Source organism: Balaenoptera borealis (assembly GCF_965194805.1).
Source record: "Balaenoptera borealis genome assembly, chromosome: 13".
Classification (NCBI taxonomy): Eukaryota; Metazoa; Chordata; class Mammalia; order Artiodactyla; family Balaenopteridae; genus Balaenoptera; species Balaenoptera borealis.
Genome location: NC_138870.1, coordinates 16,563,220 through 16,578,242, shown reverse-complemented (window position 1 = coordinate 16,578,242; position 15,023 = coordinate 16,563,220). Strand labels below are relative to the sequence as shown.

The 15,023-nt window shown below is 39.7% G+C and overlaps 1 protein-coding gene and 1 pseudogene across 23 annotated transcripts in view; one reads left to right on the top strand and one right to left on the bottom strand.

Annotated features, from left to right (window-relative positions):
* PLEKHA5 (pleckstrin homology domain containing A5) overlaps positions 1 to 15,023 on the bottom strand; it is a 236,855-nt gene that overhangs the window by 51,583 nt on the left and 170,249 nt on the right. For 14 of the 22 annotated variants that reach the window (XM_082351900.1, XM_082351901.1, XM_082351877.1 and 11 more), the window contains 4 exons: positions 12,856 to 13,321; positions 8,687 to 8,770; positions 5,845 to 5,964; positions 4,963 to 5,016 (listed from right to left, as the gene is read on the bottom strand). In XM_082351900.1, coding sequence (XP_082208026.1) covers positions 4,963 to 5,016; positions 5,845 to 5,964; positions 8,687 to 8,770; positions 12,856 to 13,321 — 724 coding nt within the window. The remainder of the gene's footprint in view (positions 1 to 4,962; positions 5,017 to 5,844; positions 5,965 to 8,686; positions 8,771 to 12,855; positions 13,322 to 15,023) is intronic. The other 8 variants (XM_082351906.1, XM_082351879.1, XM_082351878.1 and 5 more) reach the window with 2 other exon arrangements.
* LOC309609903 (ubiquitin-like protein 5 pseudogene) lies at positions 8,780 to 12,849 on the top strand (annotated as a pseudogene). The gene has a single exon. The product of its transcript is annotated as a ubiquitin-like protein 5 pseudogene (transcript).

The window sequence follows — 15,023 nt, the reverse complement described above, 5'->3', positions numbered from 1 at the left end:
CCTTCAACATTTTCATGCAAGAAGAACACCACAGGTATGCTTGAGCTGTATTTTTCCTTTCTTGTACTATGGCAAGCTGGTTTGTTATGAGAAACTTCCAGCTTTTCCATGAAAATTTGAGGATAAGGTCCTTTAGCCATCTGGTGTTAAAGAATATACCATTTGATGCTAAATTCAGAAATGACTTAGGTATGTTCCATGCTGAGGGGGGCGGGGAAGACAGCTCCAGCTGGGTAGGGGCAAATGAATTTCATAAAATTACCGTAGCAGAGTCATATTCTTTTCACAAAGAACTTTTGGCAATCCCCAACACAGGTGTGACTGACTGAGGGATGTCCCTTCCTTTCCCGTTCTCATGCAGCTGTTTCTGATGCAGTTAACTACAGTGACGCTTGAAGGGACAGGGGTAAAGGCAGAATGTCATAATTTTAAGGGCCATTTGTGAAAGCACATTCGATGTTACCATTTTATGTTTAAAAAATGAAAAAATGTCTGCTGCAGTACCAGCACAAGCAAAGCTCACAAGTGTAGGAGTCAAACTCCATTTATTGTATCAGGTTTTCCGTAACGGGGAGGCTGGCTACTGGACTGTTTAATCATACTGGTGGCTGGGGGGAGAGGAGGGGGGGAGGAGGGGGGGGAGGAGGGGGGGAGGAGGAGGAGGGGGAGGAGGAGGGGGAGGAGGAGGAGGGAGGAGGGGGGGAGGAGGAGGAGGGGGAGGAGGGGGGGAGGAGGAGGAGGAGGAGGGGGGAGGGGGGAGGAGGGGGGAGGGGGAGGAGGGAGAGGAGGAGGAGGAGGAGGAGGGAAGAGGGAGAGGAGGGCTGGCATATGCTCAATATTACCCACCAGGGGGCAGCGTGCTTGCAAAAGGCCTGTGAAGGGCTGCTGCAAGTCTCTAGATCCTTCTGTCCATCCCTACCTACATATTTCTTCATCTCAGTTCTTAAGCATCTCATTTTCTCTTACCATGGCCTACGTGGAAAGCTGGCAGAAATTCCCTCATAACTGCTCTTCAATCACTAACAGAAAGAGAAAGAAAAAGCAAGTGAGGAAGAAAGAAACAAATGGAGGGAAGAAGATGGATGAAGGGATGGGAACATGGCCTAATCTCCCCAATCCTATTAATCCTCCCTTTACGACTGATCGAAGAAGCTCCAGCCCCTGCTCCACCTCTTCATCCACAGAGGCCTCGCCTAGTTCCCTCTCCTCAGCTCCTGCTCTAGTTTCTAGGATCCCAGCTTCTTTCCTTTGCTCAATACAACCAGTCCTGGTCCAGATTACAGGAGTCGAGAACTAGACACCGGAGGAAATCCTCGTAAGGGACAAGAGTAAGAAAATGAAGTCCCTGCTCGCCATGTTAGACCTGCTGAAGTGGATATATATGCCCCAGCTGAACAGCAGGCGGTTGATAACAGTCAGCTTCTATGGGGACCTGTTATGCCGGCTTCAAACAGATGATTTGCACGTGGCTCCACGAAATATTAGGAACTCCTAGTCATCAAATACATGTTCAGCAGGGTCATATAGCTCTAAAACTCATACTCAATCTGCCCTGTTCTGAGAAAACAAGAAAATATATCAAGACAGTCTCTTTTCCCTCACCATCAAAGAACGGCAAGAGGACACTCCATTCTTCAGGAGGAGATGCCCTTACAACTGCTGATAATCTCGAATTTACTCCAACTTCCTGGCAAGTACAGGGTCACTGCAAGATTGCACTTATGGCCTTTCCCCCCTCTCCTATATTCTGGTAGTAGAGGAATGAACGAGGGAAGAGACAATGTCAAATCCATTCCAGAGGTATACTGCAGGATGAAATTTCCAAGTTTCACTTAAACGTTACCCAAAAGCTTCTCTAACGTTCAGTGATGACTAAGCTAAATGAGAAGAAAATGAGTTACTGATATATTATGTATTTATTCATTTTCGAAATAGAACCTGGATGAGGTTCATAAAGTACCCAGTTAGGATTATTTTATTTTCACAGATTATACTTTGGGGTTTTATCTTAAAATTCACAAAAATGACAAACCTAGGCTCATCTTAAGAAATGTAGACGTTGAATAGTCTACTAACTGGGTAAAAACATAAACAAACTGTAATAGCGTACTTCAGAGTAAAACAAAAAGCAGAAGAAAATTCTACCATATAATTAGTATAGCTTTTGTTATTTTTAAAAACACTTCAGTACATGACTTGTCCTCATGATGGTGATATGGCACCAGAAGTCAAGAGTTTTCGATTGACTGTATAATATGTAAATCTTCAGCATTTCAGACAAGGCATTTTTATTTTTTATTTGTTATAATATCAGAGATGAATTTACCTCTGAAGTAACTCAGAGACTACCCTTTGGTTCTATTGTTCATGAATAGTGATAGGGATTAAGAGAATTTAAATCCATTAAAAATTGGCCTTAGGTTATTCTGATGATTTATTTGAGCAAGCAGAATAAGTGTTGAAAGAGTATCAATTAGTACATGTTCTCTTGGTATGATATACAGTCTATAAAATGTGACCAGAGCCTCTGACTTTCAGGTTTTAAAATCTACTTTCAAATTTATAATTACATAAAACTCGCGAATCAGTTTATAAACCCAGGCAACCAATAATGCCCATAAAAATACACCTGGTCACCTAGAATCGGCTACTGGCAGTAACAAGATTAAAAGCTGGAAATGTTTGAGCTGAGTGAAAAATTTCATTAAAATTCAAAATTACCAAGAATTCTTTCTACATAACTTAACAACCTTACTACTGATGTAAAATACAGGACAGTTCAAAGGTAAATATTTCATTTATATTAAATGCAATTATTTGAAACCATAAAATTTTTCGATTTATTTAAAGAGAGATTTTTCTTTAGGAAACCTTAAGGATGTACACATTTAGGCATATCTGAGTTTCTGGGCAAAGCCCTCACCATGTTTTTTATGCACTGTCTATTATCTAAAAATGTCCAATTTTTGCCATCAGAAATAGTCTTATTTCAATGCAAATCATCATTTAAACAATCAAATTCTACAATTCTTCTCATTATCACAAAATTTTTAAAGTGGAATAATATCACTATTTTGGGATCTAATATAAGAAAAAGGTGAGTTACTGGAAAAGTTCTGTTGACATGTTGACAGAACAGAGAGGATCGATACAAAGTTGAGATTTTTATTTTAATTAATTAATTAATTAATTAAGAGACAACACACATTCATTCTCTTATACTTCTGGAGGCTAGAAGTCTGAAATCATCTCAATGGGCCAAAACCAAAGTGTGGGCAGGGCCATGTTCCCTTCAGAGGCTCTAGGGGAGATCCCATTTCCTTGCCTTTTCCACCTTCTAGAGAGGCACTCCTTAGCGCGTCGCCTAAAAGTTGAGACTGTAGAAGTCACCTTGCCAAGGGAGCAAAGGATGGGCACAGAAGCCTCAACTGGATCTGGGCCACTAAGGCCAAGGGAGGAAACAGCTCAATCCGGGAAAGGGAGGTGAGGAGAGGCATCTTAGCAAATGGTGGTCTTTTCGACATATTTACCTGTCCTTTCCCAAGAGCTGCTCAAGTTCTATGTGTCTGCAATGCCAGTTTTGATTTGTTGAGGTGAGCAGTAAATTAACAATAAATGAATAAACCACTAAGTTTATTTCCAGAGATTCTAGATAACTTCAGAGTCACATTCATATCGTTGTTTTTAACCCTAATTTTTGTAATATCCCATTGTTTGTCAGAAGGATCTCTAGCTTTATAGACAGAGGTGCTTTTAAGAAAGTTATTCCCCATGTACCTTAGAAGCCTTCTGGCAGTGTGGAATTTTGAGGGAAGGCTTATCTTACTATTTTGTTGGCAAACATGTCTTTATTAGATTGTATAATGTACACTGTGGTTAAATTTAATAGCACCAGTCTCTGAAGTGAAGACTAGACTTTGGATTCATGAAATGCTGATTTCTAAAGCATTCCAATAGGCAAAACTATGATGAAAACATTTTGTGGGAAAATAAATGACAAATTAACAAAAGCATATTTCTTTTAAAAATTAAAAGAAAAATGATTGAACATCTTTTCAAGGGTTATCCTAATGCAAAATCCCTCTTTAAATAGAACTAATTTAAAGCAGTACATTATTATTTTGTTTCAAACAGGGCAGATATAAATATGTAAATACTGTCTTATAGCATTTTCCGCAATGACCTCTTTCATTTGATAAAATATTCAAGTTTGAACGTTTTGAAAACAAGCTAAAGCAAATTCTACCTTAATTTATATGCACAAAGAAAGCATTCACTAGAAGAAATTTTATGTTTAAGAACACATAAAACATCCTCATCAAATTAAAATTAAATATTAACAGGGAAGTTCATAAACGCCAACATTTAGGAGCGTCAGTGAGTCAACTTCCACTCACTTTTCAACATTTACCCTAACCAACCATGCTCACTGCCACTGAGAGAACGCGAACAACTGCAGGCCACTGTAACACTGACCTTAGCAAACACCAAACACTGGGGGTAGGTGGCAAACAATTACAAAATACCTTCCTCGCACATTTCACCCATCGTTAACCTCCCCTTTGGGAATACAGACAGCACCACACCCACCTCCTCCTGGCCTTCAACAAGGCATTCAACAGCTGGGTGCCTGTTTCTTTAATTAGGTCACCTCCAAGCTGGTACAAGCCAATAAGTACAAGTATTCTTGGGATAAGAAAAAAGAAATCTAGAGAATCCAGGCTCTCGATTTCCGGAGACCCGGCATTTGTTATCCCACCTCATCTCCACAACTGCCCTTTCTAACCTGCTTATTCTGGTATTCCTGAATTCCCCTGGTGAGGGGTCTCTTAGTCTGCCACTTGTAAAAGTCACACTATTAACGCAAAATGACTGAAATATCTGAGTAGTCCGAAAATTGAACTACGTTGAAAACATTAAAACATAAGGTATGATAAGTAAGAAAAATTCTTCAAGGCCCACCTGATGATCCAAATATATGGTGTTCCTTTGAAGGTGATGTGAAAGGATTTCATTCTAGTAGGCATCAATCAAGGTACAAAGGGACAGAGAAAGAGGGTGCGGAATTTATGAAAAGGTCAATTTTGAAACAGGGAAAACAGGTACTTTGTCACAACCTATATTATACCACAGCACACAACGACTTCCACACACATGCTCCCCTGTAAACGGCACAGATGATGCATACAATGATTATAAATTACACTTAGTTTTGTGAGAAATTAAGTAGACATGCATATAAGCTGAAACATTAAGCAGAAAAATCCTTCAAATGGCTTTAGCAGACTCAAGGTTAGAAGCTTTACGTGTTAATTCTTTTCTGCAATATGGTACTACTTCTTTGGATGTTTCTCATATAACCAGAGGCTATTCAACCCTTTGAGAAATGTTTACGTGTGTTCATTTTAAAAATCAAGAACACACGAAATTAATCTTTGACATTTAAAAGGCAGTACTATTAAAACGCTAATCACTTCTCAACTTAATACTTTATGGGAAACAACGGGACTCTTCAATATCTGTTTTACCGGAGGTGGAAGTTAGCGTTTGAGGAATGACAATAGTATTCGGTAAGTCTGCATGCATTTCCTCCCTCACAACCAAAAGCTGGTGGGTGAGTGGGTGGGTGGAAGGCTACGAAGAAACGCAGCCGACCCACGTTTTCCTTTCATAACATATAAGCAAGGGAATTCTCAAAGGGTCAATAGGAGATCGCGATGTCGGCGCCGCAGTGGTGGGATGGGCTCATGCTCACGGGAATGACGCTGATCAAACCGATTAATAATGAATGGCTCAGCGTGAGTGACAAGAGCAGACACACAGACACATGTCTCCATAGCTGACCTTTGGGCTGTGCGCCTCGAGCTTTAGCTGCATGAGCTGTGCTAACGTGTGCTCCCGGATACTACTCAGCTCCGCTTGCTGCCGTCTCAGCTTTATAAGCAGCAGCGTAAGCTCCTCTGGCTGAAGGAGTACAATTTAAGAATCCAAACAGTGGAAAACAGATTAATTGTGGTCTTAAGTGACAGATATTAAACCAAGATTTCTTGGCAAGTTTCCTCTTATGGTTGACATCAAACATAGTGCCTAGGCACTATGATGATAGGTCATACATAAATGCATAGATATCTAGAGAAATAGAAGGAACAGTATTACTTGGTAAGATACAGCAAAACAACAGTCTATTAAGGCATTTTCTCAGAACTCATGAGAGAATATTTAAATCTTAAGTATAAAAAAGTGCAATGCCAAAAAAAAGAAAAACACCATTATAAAGGTTTGTACATGAGAGCTATTATTAAAATATATTTTAACGAGATGTTTAAAAATGACACCTAAGACTTTTATAGCAATAGAACAATACCTGCATGCCCAACACTCTATCTTAGAGAACACAAGGTAAACAAAAAGAATTAAAATTCATGTAAAACTTGGATGACATCTTCACATCATTAAGCTCAGTCAGTACCTGAGATCTATTAACTGCTTCCCAGTTATATTTTTAAATGCCACTGTTAGTGTTTTCACAGGATATTTTATATTGACCAAAAGACCAGTTTTTATTTTTAAGGAAGAAAAAAATGTATTTACTACACACAGAACGTTTCCATGTGCGCATAAACCCTCCTTCCACCCTTGGCGGAGAGCAGAGAACCTTTTGGTTCCTGATTGGTTACTCTGATCTCTGAGGGGAATAAACTTTCAAAGGTAGATACAATTCCTTAAAAGGCCAATCCGATATATTTTTTTTTGTTAGAAATGCAGTAAAGTATGGTCATTGGCAGTCTTACAGGCCATAAAATATCATTCGCTGTTTGACTGAGCTTTGTTATGATTAAAAACTGCACAGAGACCACAGGGAGACTCTGCTCACTTAAGAGCTACAGCTGTGTTCTTAAAACTTCCGAGCCAAAAAGCGTTCCCGAGCTTGACTTGTTTTGCCTACAGCACAGCATTACACTGAGCTCTCTTCTGTTCTGTTCATTTGCTGTTGCCCTTTATTTTCCATAAAAAAAAAATTTTCCATTATAGGTTATTACAAGATATGGAATACAGTTTCCTGTGCTATACAGTAAATCCTTGTTACTTATCTGTTTTATGTACAGTAGTCTATATCTGTTACAAATCAATTTTAACTGTTACTTGAAGTTCCATTAAAGGCTATTGCCTTCAAGAGGAAAAAACGTCAGAAGTAAACCATAGTTACTATTGGATTCTCTGAGTATCCACACAGACGAGACAATAGCTTCTTAACAGTCAAAGAATGTGTGTGCATGTGTGACTTAAAGAAGAAATTTCTTAACAGGAAAAGAAGAGATGGTTTTGCTCTGAGGCCAACCACATCTTGTGACCTCATGACTGTGAGACAGTCCACATCTTATGTCGTCATATCAAGCTCTAGAGGTCTTGCCAGAGAGAAAGGAGAGTGGGGTAACGGATTAGATAGTCTAAGACCCAGAGGGATATTTGACAGAAATACTAAAAGAAGAAACCTTAAGACTCTGGTTTATTACTTACGGAGTTAAAGAGATTTTCAAAAGCATGAAAGATTACAATAAGTTTGCTAGATGTTTAAATTTGAGGCAAAATAAAAAGAGGCACAATTGATTCCTCCAAAAGGAGGAGGTGGTAAATAAATTTTGTCCTAAGTGGCCACTAGAGGGAGCAAGGTAGAAGAGAAAATTTCATAATATGATACTTAGCATTATTTTATGTTTAAGGTCTGTTTGCCAGATCAACAATCTAATGTTTAACATTTCCAACAGTTAAACATTTTTAGTTATAGTCAAGCAATATCTATCGCCTTTAATAAGTAAACCACAAGTAGTTTAAAGCCAAGAAATCTGCCTTATATCTAAGCATGTAAGAGATGAAATAAAACAATGTTTGAAAAATACATAGAAGATAAACTTGTTTTGATTACTGCAGGAAGAGGATTTTAAATAATGAACAACTATATATACGGTCCTCAAATCATATCTTCAAAGAAATTAAGACTACCTACTAATATGAAAGCATAGTTCCCCTGATAAAAGAATGCCATTAAAATCAAATGAAGTGATGAAAAATCACCTTTTCTCTTCAATTTGAAGAGTAATAGTGTCCTGGTAACATAACTCCTTTCCAATGTGAACAGGAATAACACTATGAAATGGTAAAGGTAAGTACTTGCTTGAACTTAGTATTTCTAACAGTCTCTCTTTCTCTGCATAAATATGTAAATCAGTTTCTTTTCTGCTCTAAGGTAGTTAATCTATATAAAAATCCACAGGAGAAACTTGACAGGCCTGTGGTTTGACTATAGACACAGAGTTGCTTGCTGGATTTGTTTCCCTAAGGAACTACTCCAACTTCCGTTTTAAGGAAGAGGAAATTAACATTCAATGAAGTAAAGAAACCCTCCCAGGTTATAAAGTAAAGAAACCCTCCCAGGTTATAAAGATTCTGGAAAACAGAATCTTATATTTAGGCAGTCAGACATTCAGGGAAAGGTATCAGGAAGACACTGAAATGGCGACATGATTCCAAATTCTACTGATGAGTATCTCTTCCAAAAAACTAGTGATGGTTTTTCTCTGGGAGGCACCTCTCTGAAAACTCAAACTTAAAAGCTATGTCAGATATGTGCTATCATGTGTAGCACATAAATAAAACATCATATGGTAAATAAAGATATCGTACTCACCGTTTTGCCTTGGAGGCTCTGGGGGCTAACAGACTGTAAGGTTAGGCCAGCTGGCATTGACCTCCTGTCAGGCACATACATGTGCTAGGAAGATAAAAGGCACAGTATAAATTCTGTGGTCAATGTCAGTGATGAAAATCATATTATAAAATGCCATTTAAAATTGCTATTGGTGCTTATGAAAGAAGATAGATACTAAAACTTCAGGACTAAAATACAGACATTGATGAACAGAGTAATTCCATACAGTCTGGCTCAGTGGTTCTCAAACCTATTGGTCTCAGGAGCCCTTTACATCCTTAAAAAGGAGATTTTAGTGACAAGAGTGGCATTATTTTACAGTTTTGCAAATCTCTTTAATGTCTGGTTGGATTTTCATATCTGCCTCTGTATTCGATCTGTTGTGATAATCTCTTTTAGGGGAAGTACATGAAGAAAAGCCACCTTCGATATACGTAATTGGAAAAGGGAAGAGAACTTGAATAGCTTTTTTGGATATTTGCAGATGTTCTTCTTTGATACTGCACTAAAGGTCAAAAAGTGGTACTTTCTTAAAGGTTAGTTGCGAAGTGGTATCTGAAACTGTATCAATGACCTTTTTGTACTCTGTCACATTGACATCCATTCATTAGTCTATTTGCACTTTAAATGAATCTTTTACCCATCTATGATTTTGAGACATCAAACACTGGCCATGCGGAAAATACTGGGTCAGTGAGTTATGCAGATGTTCCAAATGCTGGCACATGTTAGTCTACAAGATCAGTAGCGCCTATCTGTTAATACCATCGTTGATCTTTAAGCACCAGAGAGCTGTCAAGCTCACAGAGGCAGATATAAGATTTCCAAAATTCTAATTTTTGCTTGAAAGCTCAAATGTTGTGGTCGGTGACAGATACTGTGGGTTGCTTTCCTTGAAGTGACAGGCTAACATTTCACTCTGAGGAAGTGTCTGTCAAATACCAAGTCTGAACAACTAGAGTTTGTCATTCATTCTTTCAAGTAAAAATGGTGTTTCATAAAAAAAAAAAAAAAAAAAAAAAAAAAGAAGAAGAAAGAAAGGAAGAAAAAAAAAGGCCTGGGCTCTGCACTAGAGTGAGAAGGTTGTGGTGTCAGATGGTTCCGGTGACTCGAGTTCCAGCTAGGATGATCAAGGTTGTCTGCAACGACCGTCTAGGGACGAAATTCTGAGTTAAATGCAATACTGATGACACCATCAGGGACCTTAGAAGCTGACTGCAGCCCAAACTGGCACCCATTGGAACAAGATTGTTTTGAAGAAGTGGTACATGATTTTTAAGGAAGACGTGTCTCTGGGGGACTATGAGATCCATGACGGGATGAACCTGGAGCTTTATTACCAATAGAGCAGAATTTCTTCTCCCACCCTCACCCCACAACACTAGTATGGATGTTTGTTTGTTTTTTAAAAATACTTATTTATTTTATTTACTTGGTTGTGCCGGGTCTTAGTTGAGGCTCGCAGGCTCCCTGGTTGCGGCAGGCGGGCTCTTAGTTGCGGCATGCATGTGGGATCTAGTTCCCTGACCAGGGATCGAACCCGGGCCCCCTGCACTAGGAGCACATAGTCTTATCCACTGCACCACCAGGGAAGTCCCTGGATGCTTATTTTTGAAAACTCATGTTAATAAAAACTTAAGAGGCTGAAAAAAAAAAACCAAAAACAAAAACGGAGCTAGTTCTGCTGGCAACTCAAATAACCACTCAAGTGTTTTTCCCTGAGACAACTATTAGCACTTTGGTATGCAAATAGAAATGCTTTAAGTACATTTCCCATTTCATCACACAGAATATTAAAATACTATGGAATGAAAAGTCAAGATTGAATAAAATTATCTTTTACTGTTTCATCAAAGGGATTTATTTTTACGGCAAGTCTGTGGCAGTGAAGCATTACAATGACCACTAGTATAGTCTGAGCCATTCCCTTGACTTAGGCTAAGGTGCTAGTACTTTTACCCACTATTGCTTTTGCACTATTAGAAAATGGTAACACAATGAATAATGCCTTATTATTATTATTAAAATAGTTCTGAGCTTACTTACAGGCTCCCTGAAAGGGTCATGGGGACCCTCAGGTACCCCCCAGGTACTCCCTAAGGGTCCATGAACCCTACTTTGATAACCACTGATCACATCAAGGAAGATGATAGGACAGTTTGAAAGAAAAATTGGCAACGTTGGAGAAGTTTTTCGGGAGGAGGGGATGTTTAGTTGACTGGGAAAACTGGCTAGAGAGCACACACGCATCTCATATCTGCTGCTGCAAGAGAATATAAATTTTGGCCATGAGAACACTCGTCAACCACACACTAATAATTTGTATTAGATCAGATTTCTCTTGAATATTGTTACTATTTTTATTAGTCTTTGGATGTACGAAGTGACAAAATATTGAACTTTGCTACAGCAGAGTTCAAAGTGAGCTTTTTTTTGGTGAGACAAACTAAAGCTTCCTCCAGAAGAAAATTCCTGATTGACTTACTAATTTCTAACTAATGCTTATTTATGGAAAAATCAAGCAAATGCTTTATGCAATGATGTAACTGAAGGAGTCAGCCCATCGCAAGGATAAGAAAAGGTGCTTTTCAAGATGGAATAAAGCAAGGGGTTCTTTAGAATTAAAAAGAAAGTGACATGGCTTCCCTGGTGGCGTAGTGGTTGAGAATCTGCCTGCCAATGCAGTGGACACGGGTTCGAGCCCTGGTCTGGGAAGATCCCACATGCCACGGAGCAACTAGGCCTGTGAGCCACAGCTACTGAGCCTGCGCGTCTGGAGCCTGTGCTCCGCAACAAAGAGAGGCCGCGATAGTGAGAGGCCTGCACACCGCGATGAAGAGTGGCCCCCGCTTGCCGCAACTGGAGAAAGCCCTCACACAGAAACGAAGACCCAACACAGCCAAAAAAATAAAAAATAAATAAATACATAAATTAAAAAAAAAAAAAAAAAGAAAGTGACAGGAAAATTCCTTTTCACTTTAGGGCAGACATTAGAGACCCAGCTGCACACAGGGTGACTGATCAAAACAACTGCTTGAGCATTATGAAAAGCTGATCAATGCAAAGCACTCTAATTCACTTCAAAAAATCTACTAAGCAAGGCTTACACCAACTTAAGGTGCAAATTAAAGCATGATCTCTATTTATAACTTAGTTTTTTAAAAAGTATATGTAGAGAATTCCCTGGCAGTCCAGTGGTTAGGATTCCTCGTTTTCACTGATGAGGGCATGGGTTTGATCCCTGGTCAGGGAACTAAAATCCCGCAAGCCACAAGGCACGGACAAAAAAAAAAAAAAAGTATATATATCAGTAAGCATTGTTACTTTAATATGCAATTGGGCACCTGAGGAGTATTTCAATATGCCATATCTTCCGCTGGTTAGAAGATGAGGTTAGCACTTTTTTTTTTTTTTTAAATGAATTTATTTATCTATTTCATTTTTGGCTGTGTTGGGTCTTCGTTCGCACGGGCTTTTCTCTAGTTGCGGCGAGCGGGGGCTACTCTTCCGTTGTGGTGCGCAGGCTTCTCCTTGTGGTGGCTTCTCTTGTTGCAGAGCACGGGCTCCAGGTGCACGGGCTTCAGTAGCTGCAGCACACAGGCTCAGTAGCTGTGGCGCACGGGCTTAATTACTCCGCGGCATGTGGGATCTTCCCCCACCAGAGCTGGAACCTGGGTCGCCTGCATTGGCAGGCGGATTCTTAACCACTGCGCCACCAGGGAAGTCCTGAGGTTAGCACTTTTATCTTAGCAAAGAACATGAAGTGCCTGACACAAGACTGCAGGGATGCTAGAAGAGGGTGGGTGTAGCATTTGTGTGTATGAAGGGCCAATCAAAATGTGTGTGGTCTTAACCTACAGGGAAAGCTGATGAGACATGCTATCAAGCAGGGAAGAATACATAATGCATCTGTTCCAAAGAGCTGCTCCTGAGAGATGAAGCACTGCAAGCTTAGGCTTTCTACATGAGATTCTGACACTGCAGAATACTCTTCCTTAATTTTTAAAACCAAAAAACGAGCTGGCCTTGCCTACCTCCTCCCCATTTTCTTGTCTCTCCCATTCAGGGAGAGAGAGAGAGATGTGTACTAGAAGTAAAACGCGGCATCCCTGGAGGAGCAGTGAACCCTGCATGAGCAGACGTCCTACCTTGGGGTGATGGGCCCGGTGCCTGCGGTCTATCGTCACATCTCCCCTCTGAATTGGTGAAGACACCTCTGATCTGTAGGTTCGCTGAGGGGAGTAGCCCTGATAAGCAGCTATGGAGCCGTGGGAAGGTGATGTGGGGATGGAGTGCATTGTCTGGTCAGAAATATTCACCATGGTTTTAGGACTGGTCAGGGTGCCATGGCGAGGGAGGGTGCCCTGCTTGTTATAAAACTGACGCTGCTGCCACTCATAAAGCTGCCACATGGTGTCATCTCTCATGGATCTCCGCTTCTCTTCGGCCCCAGGTCCAGCCGTCTTGTCGTGAACGGAAGGAGTTACGCTGCACATACTTTCCGGCCGGGTCTTGCTGTTTCTTGGGAGTGTTCTATAGCCTTCAGGGTAGCGGGCCACGATCTGGGCTCTGTGGCTTGGCATATTTCTTGGTAATGTTTGGTAAGCGATTACTCTGAAATAAAAGAACAATTGGAACGTAAAAATGAAGGAGAGTTGTTTCCCAGATTCTAAATTAGAGTAAAATTTTTTTTTTCCTCTTGGTAGGTAAAATATATACTTAGGACTTATTTTTTTAAAAGACCAAAATATTATATAAGGTACAAGTGATTAATGAACAGATTTTAATCTTTTTATGAAATTCAATTCAATGGATTTAATATATTAAGTGAACAGCATCTATGTCACTCACATAAAAGACTATTAATTCCACACAAGGTACAGTTTTATTTCAAGAAAGAAGAGTATTAAACTTTTCTCAGAAATAAGAATGTTCAAGATCTCATCTCAAGTCTGTCCTCATATCTTATTTGTTTTTATATAAATAAACTCCTAGAATCTCATCTTCACACATCTCACCAGAATAGTTAAATAGGGTTTCTGCGTGTGGATGGAACACTGGAGTTTTTGAGTTGTGCCTAAGAGTGCAAAGACAGGAAATGAAGGACTGCAGGTGGTGAGGCTCTACTGTACCACGTCCTTCTGAGAGCATGACTGTCTATGGGAAGAAGTACATCCATCAGTACATTTGTGGCTTGAAGGAATAATTTCCCTTGATAACTTTTCTTAATTTGAGAAATAAAAATGACTTGAAGCCAAAGCTCAAAATTGAAAGACAAAATACTTCCAATATAATATTTCAGATACAAAACTGCAAATCTCTGGAATTTTACAATGTTTTAATATTAGCGAGCTTCATTATTAGTCAAGTGGGAAAAAGCAGTTGGTCAAAAACCAGGGGGGCCAAGCTTTCATTCTTGCTTTCCCACTACGTGCGGAGACCTTAGAAAAGTTACGCCTCTGGGACTGAGAGAATGTTCAAGTGTGTGTGTAGCGAAGACCAAGAGATCATACTCCTTTTAATACTTGGGGTGATCAACTTTCTATTTTAAAATTTGTGCCAAAAGTATGAAAATTATTTTTAAAAACTTTACTATTCTATTGCAATGATATACTTAAAGATAAAAAGATACCCCTAAATAAGGAAGGGCATAATCTTAAAGTGCTAGAGTCCTTCACATGCTACTGATATCTGGCCAACTGAAACTTTTTGGGATTCAGCTTTCTCATCTAGAAGATGATTTGATCACAAAGTGGTCTTACAACTCTAAAATCCCATGTCTTATATTGTACTTGAAATAGTTCCAATTTCTTCAACCATTCCCCTCAATTGAATTTCCTTCATCATGCTGATCATCCCTCAGCTTTTCAATGTCTTGATTTAAAACAGGCTTGCTCAAAATTTATCCTCACCACCCTCCTCCCATACCCCCACCCCAAGAACCACTATACAGGGGCCAACCATCTGATGACTTCTGGGCTGAAGTGAGGGAGAAAAGTACCCAATAATACTCTGATATAAGCAGTAGAAAGAGTTTAATTTTTTGCTGCTTTCTCTTCATGTACATTTCCTAATTTTCCCCTGCTTGGTCTCCCTTCCTATTCCTACCTTCTCCGTTAAGCCAGAAACCGGAAAAAGTCCAGAGCTGGCAACCCCACGGCTATGTGCTTAGAAAGCGTGTCAGACAGGGGAAGATGATTCCATCCAAGAAATTCTGCCCTAGCACTCAAGCAACGTACTCCAATATACCTTGGTTTATTTGGCCATTCATAAACTCAAGAAATATTATAGAGACCTTGCTGTGCAAGAAGCTCTG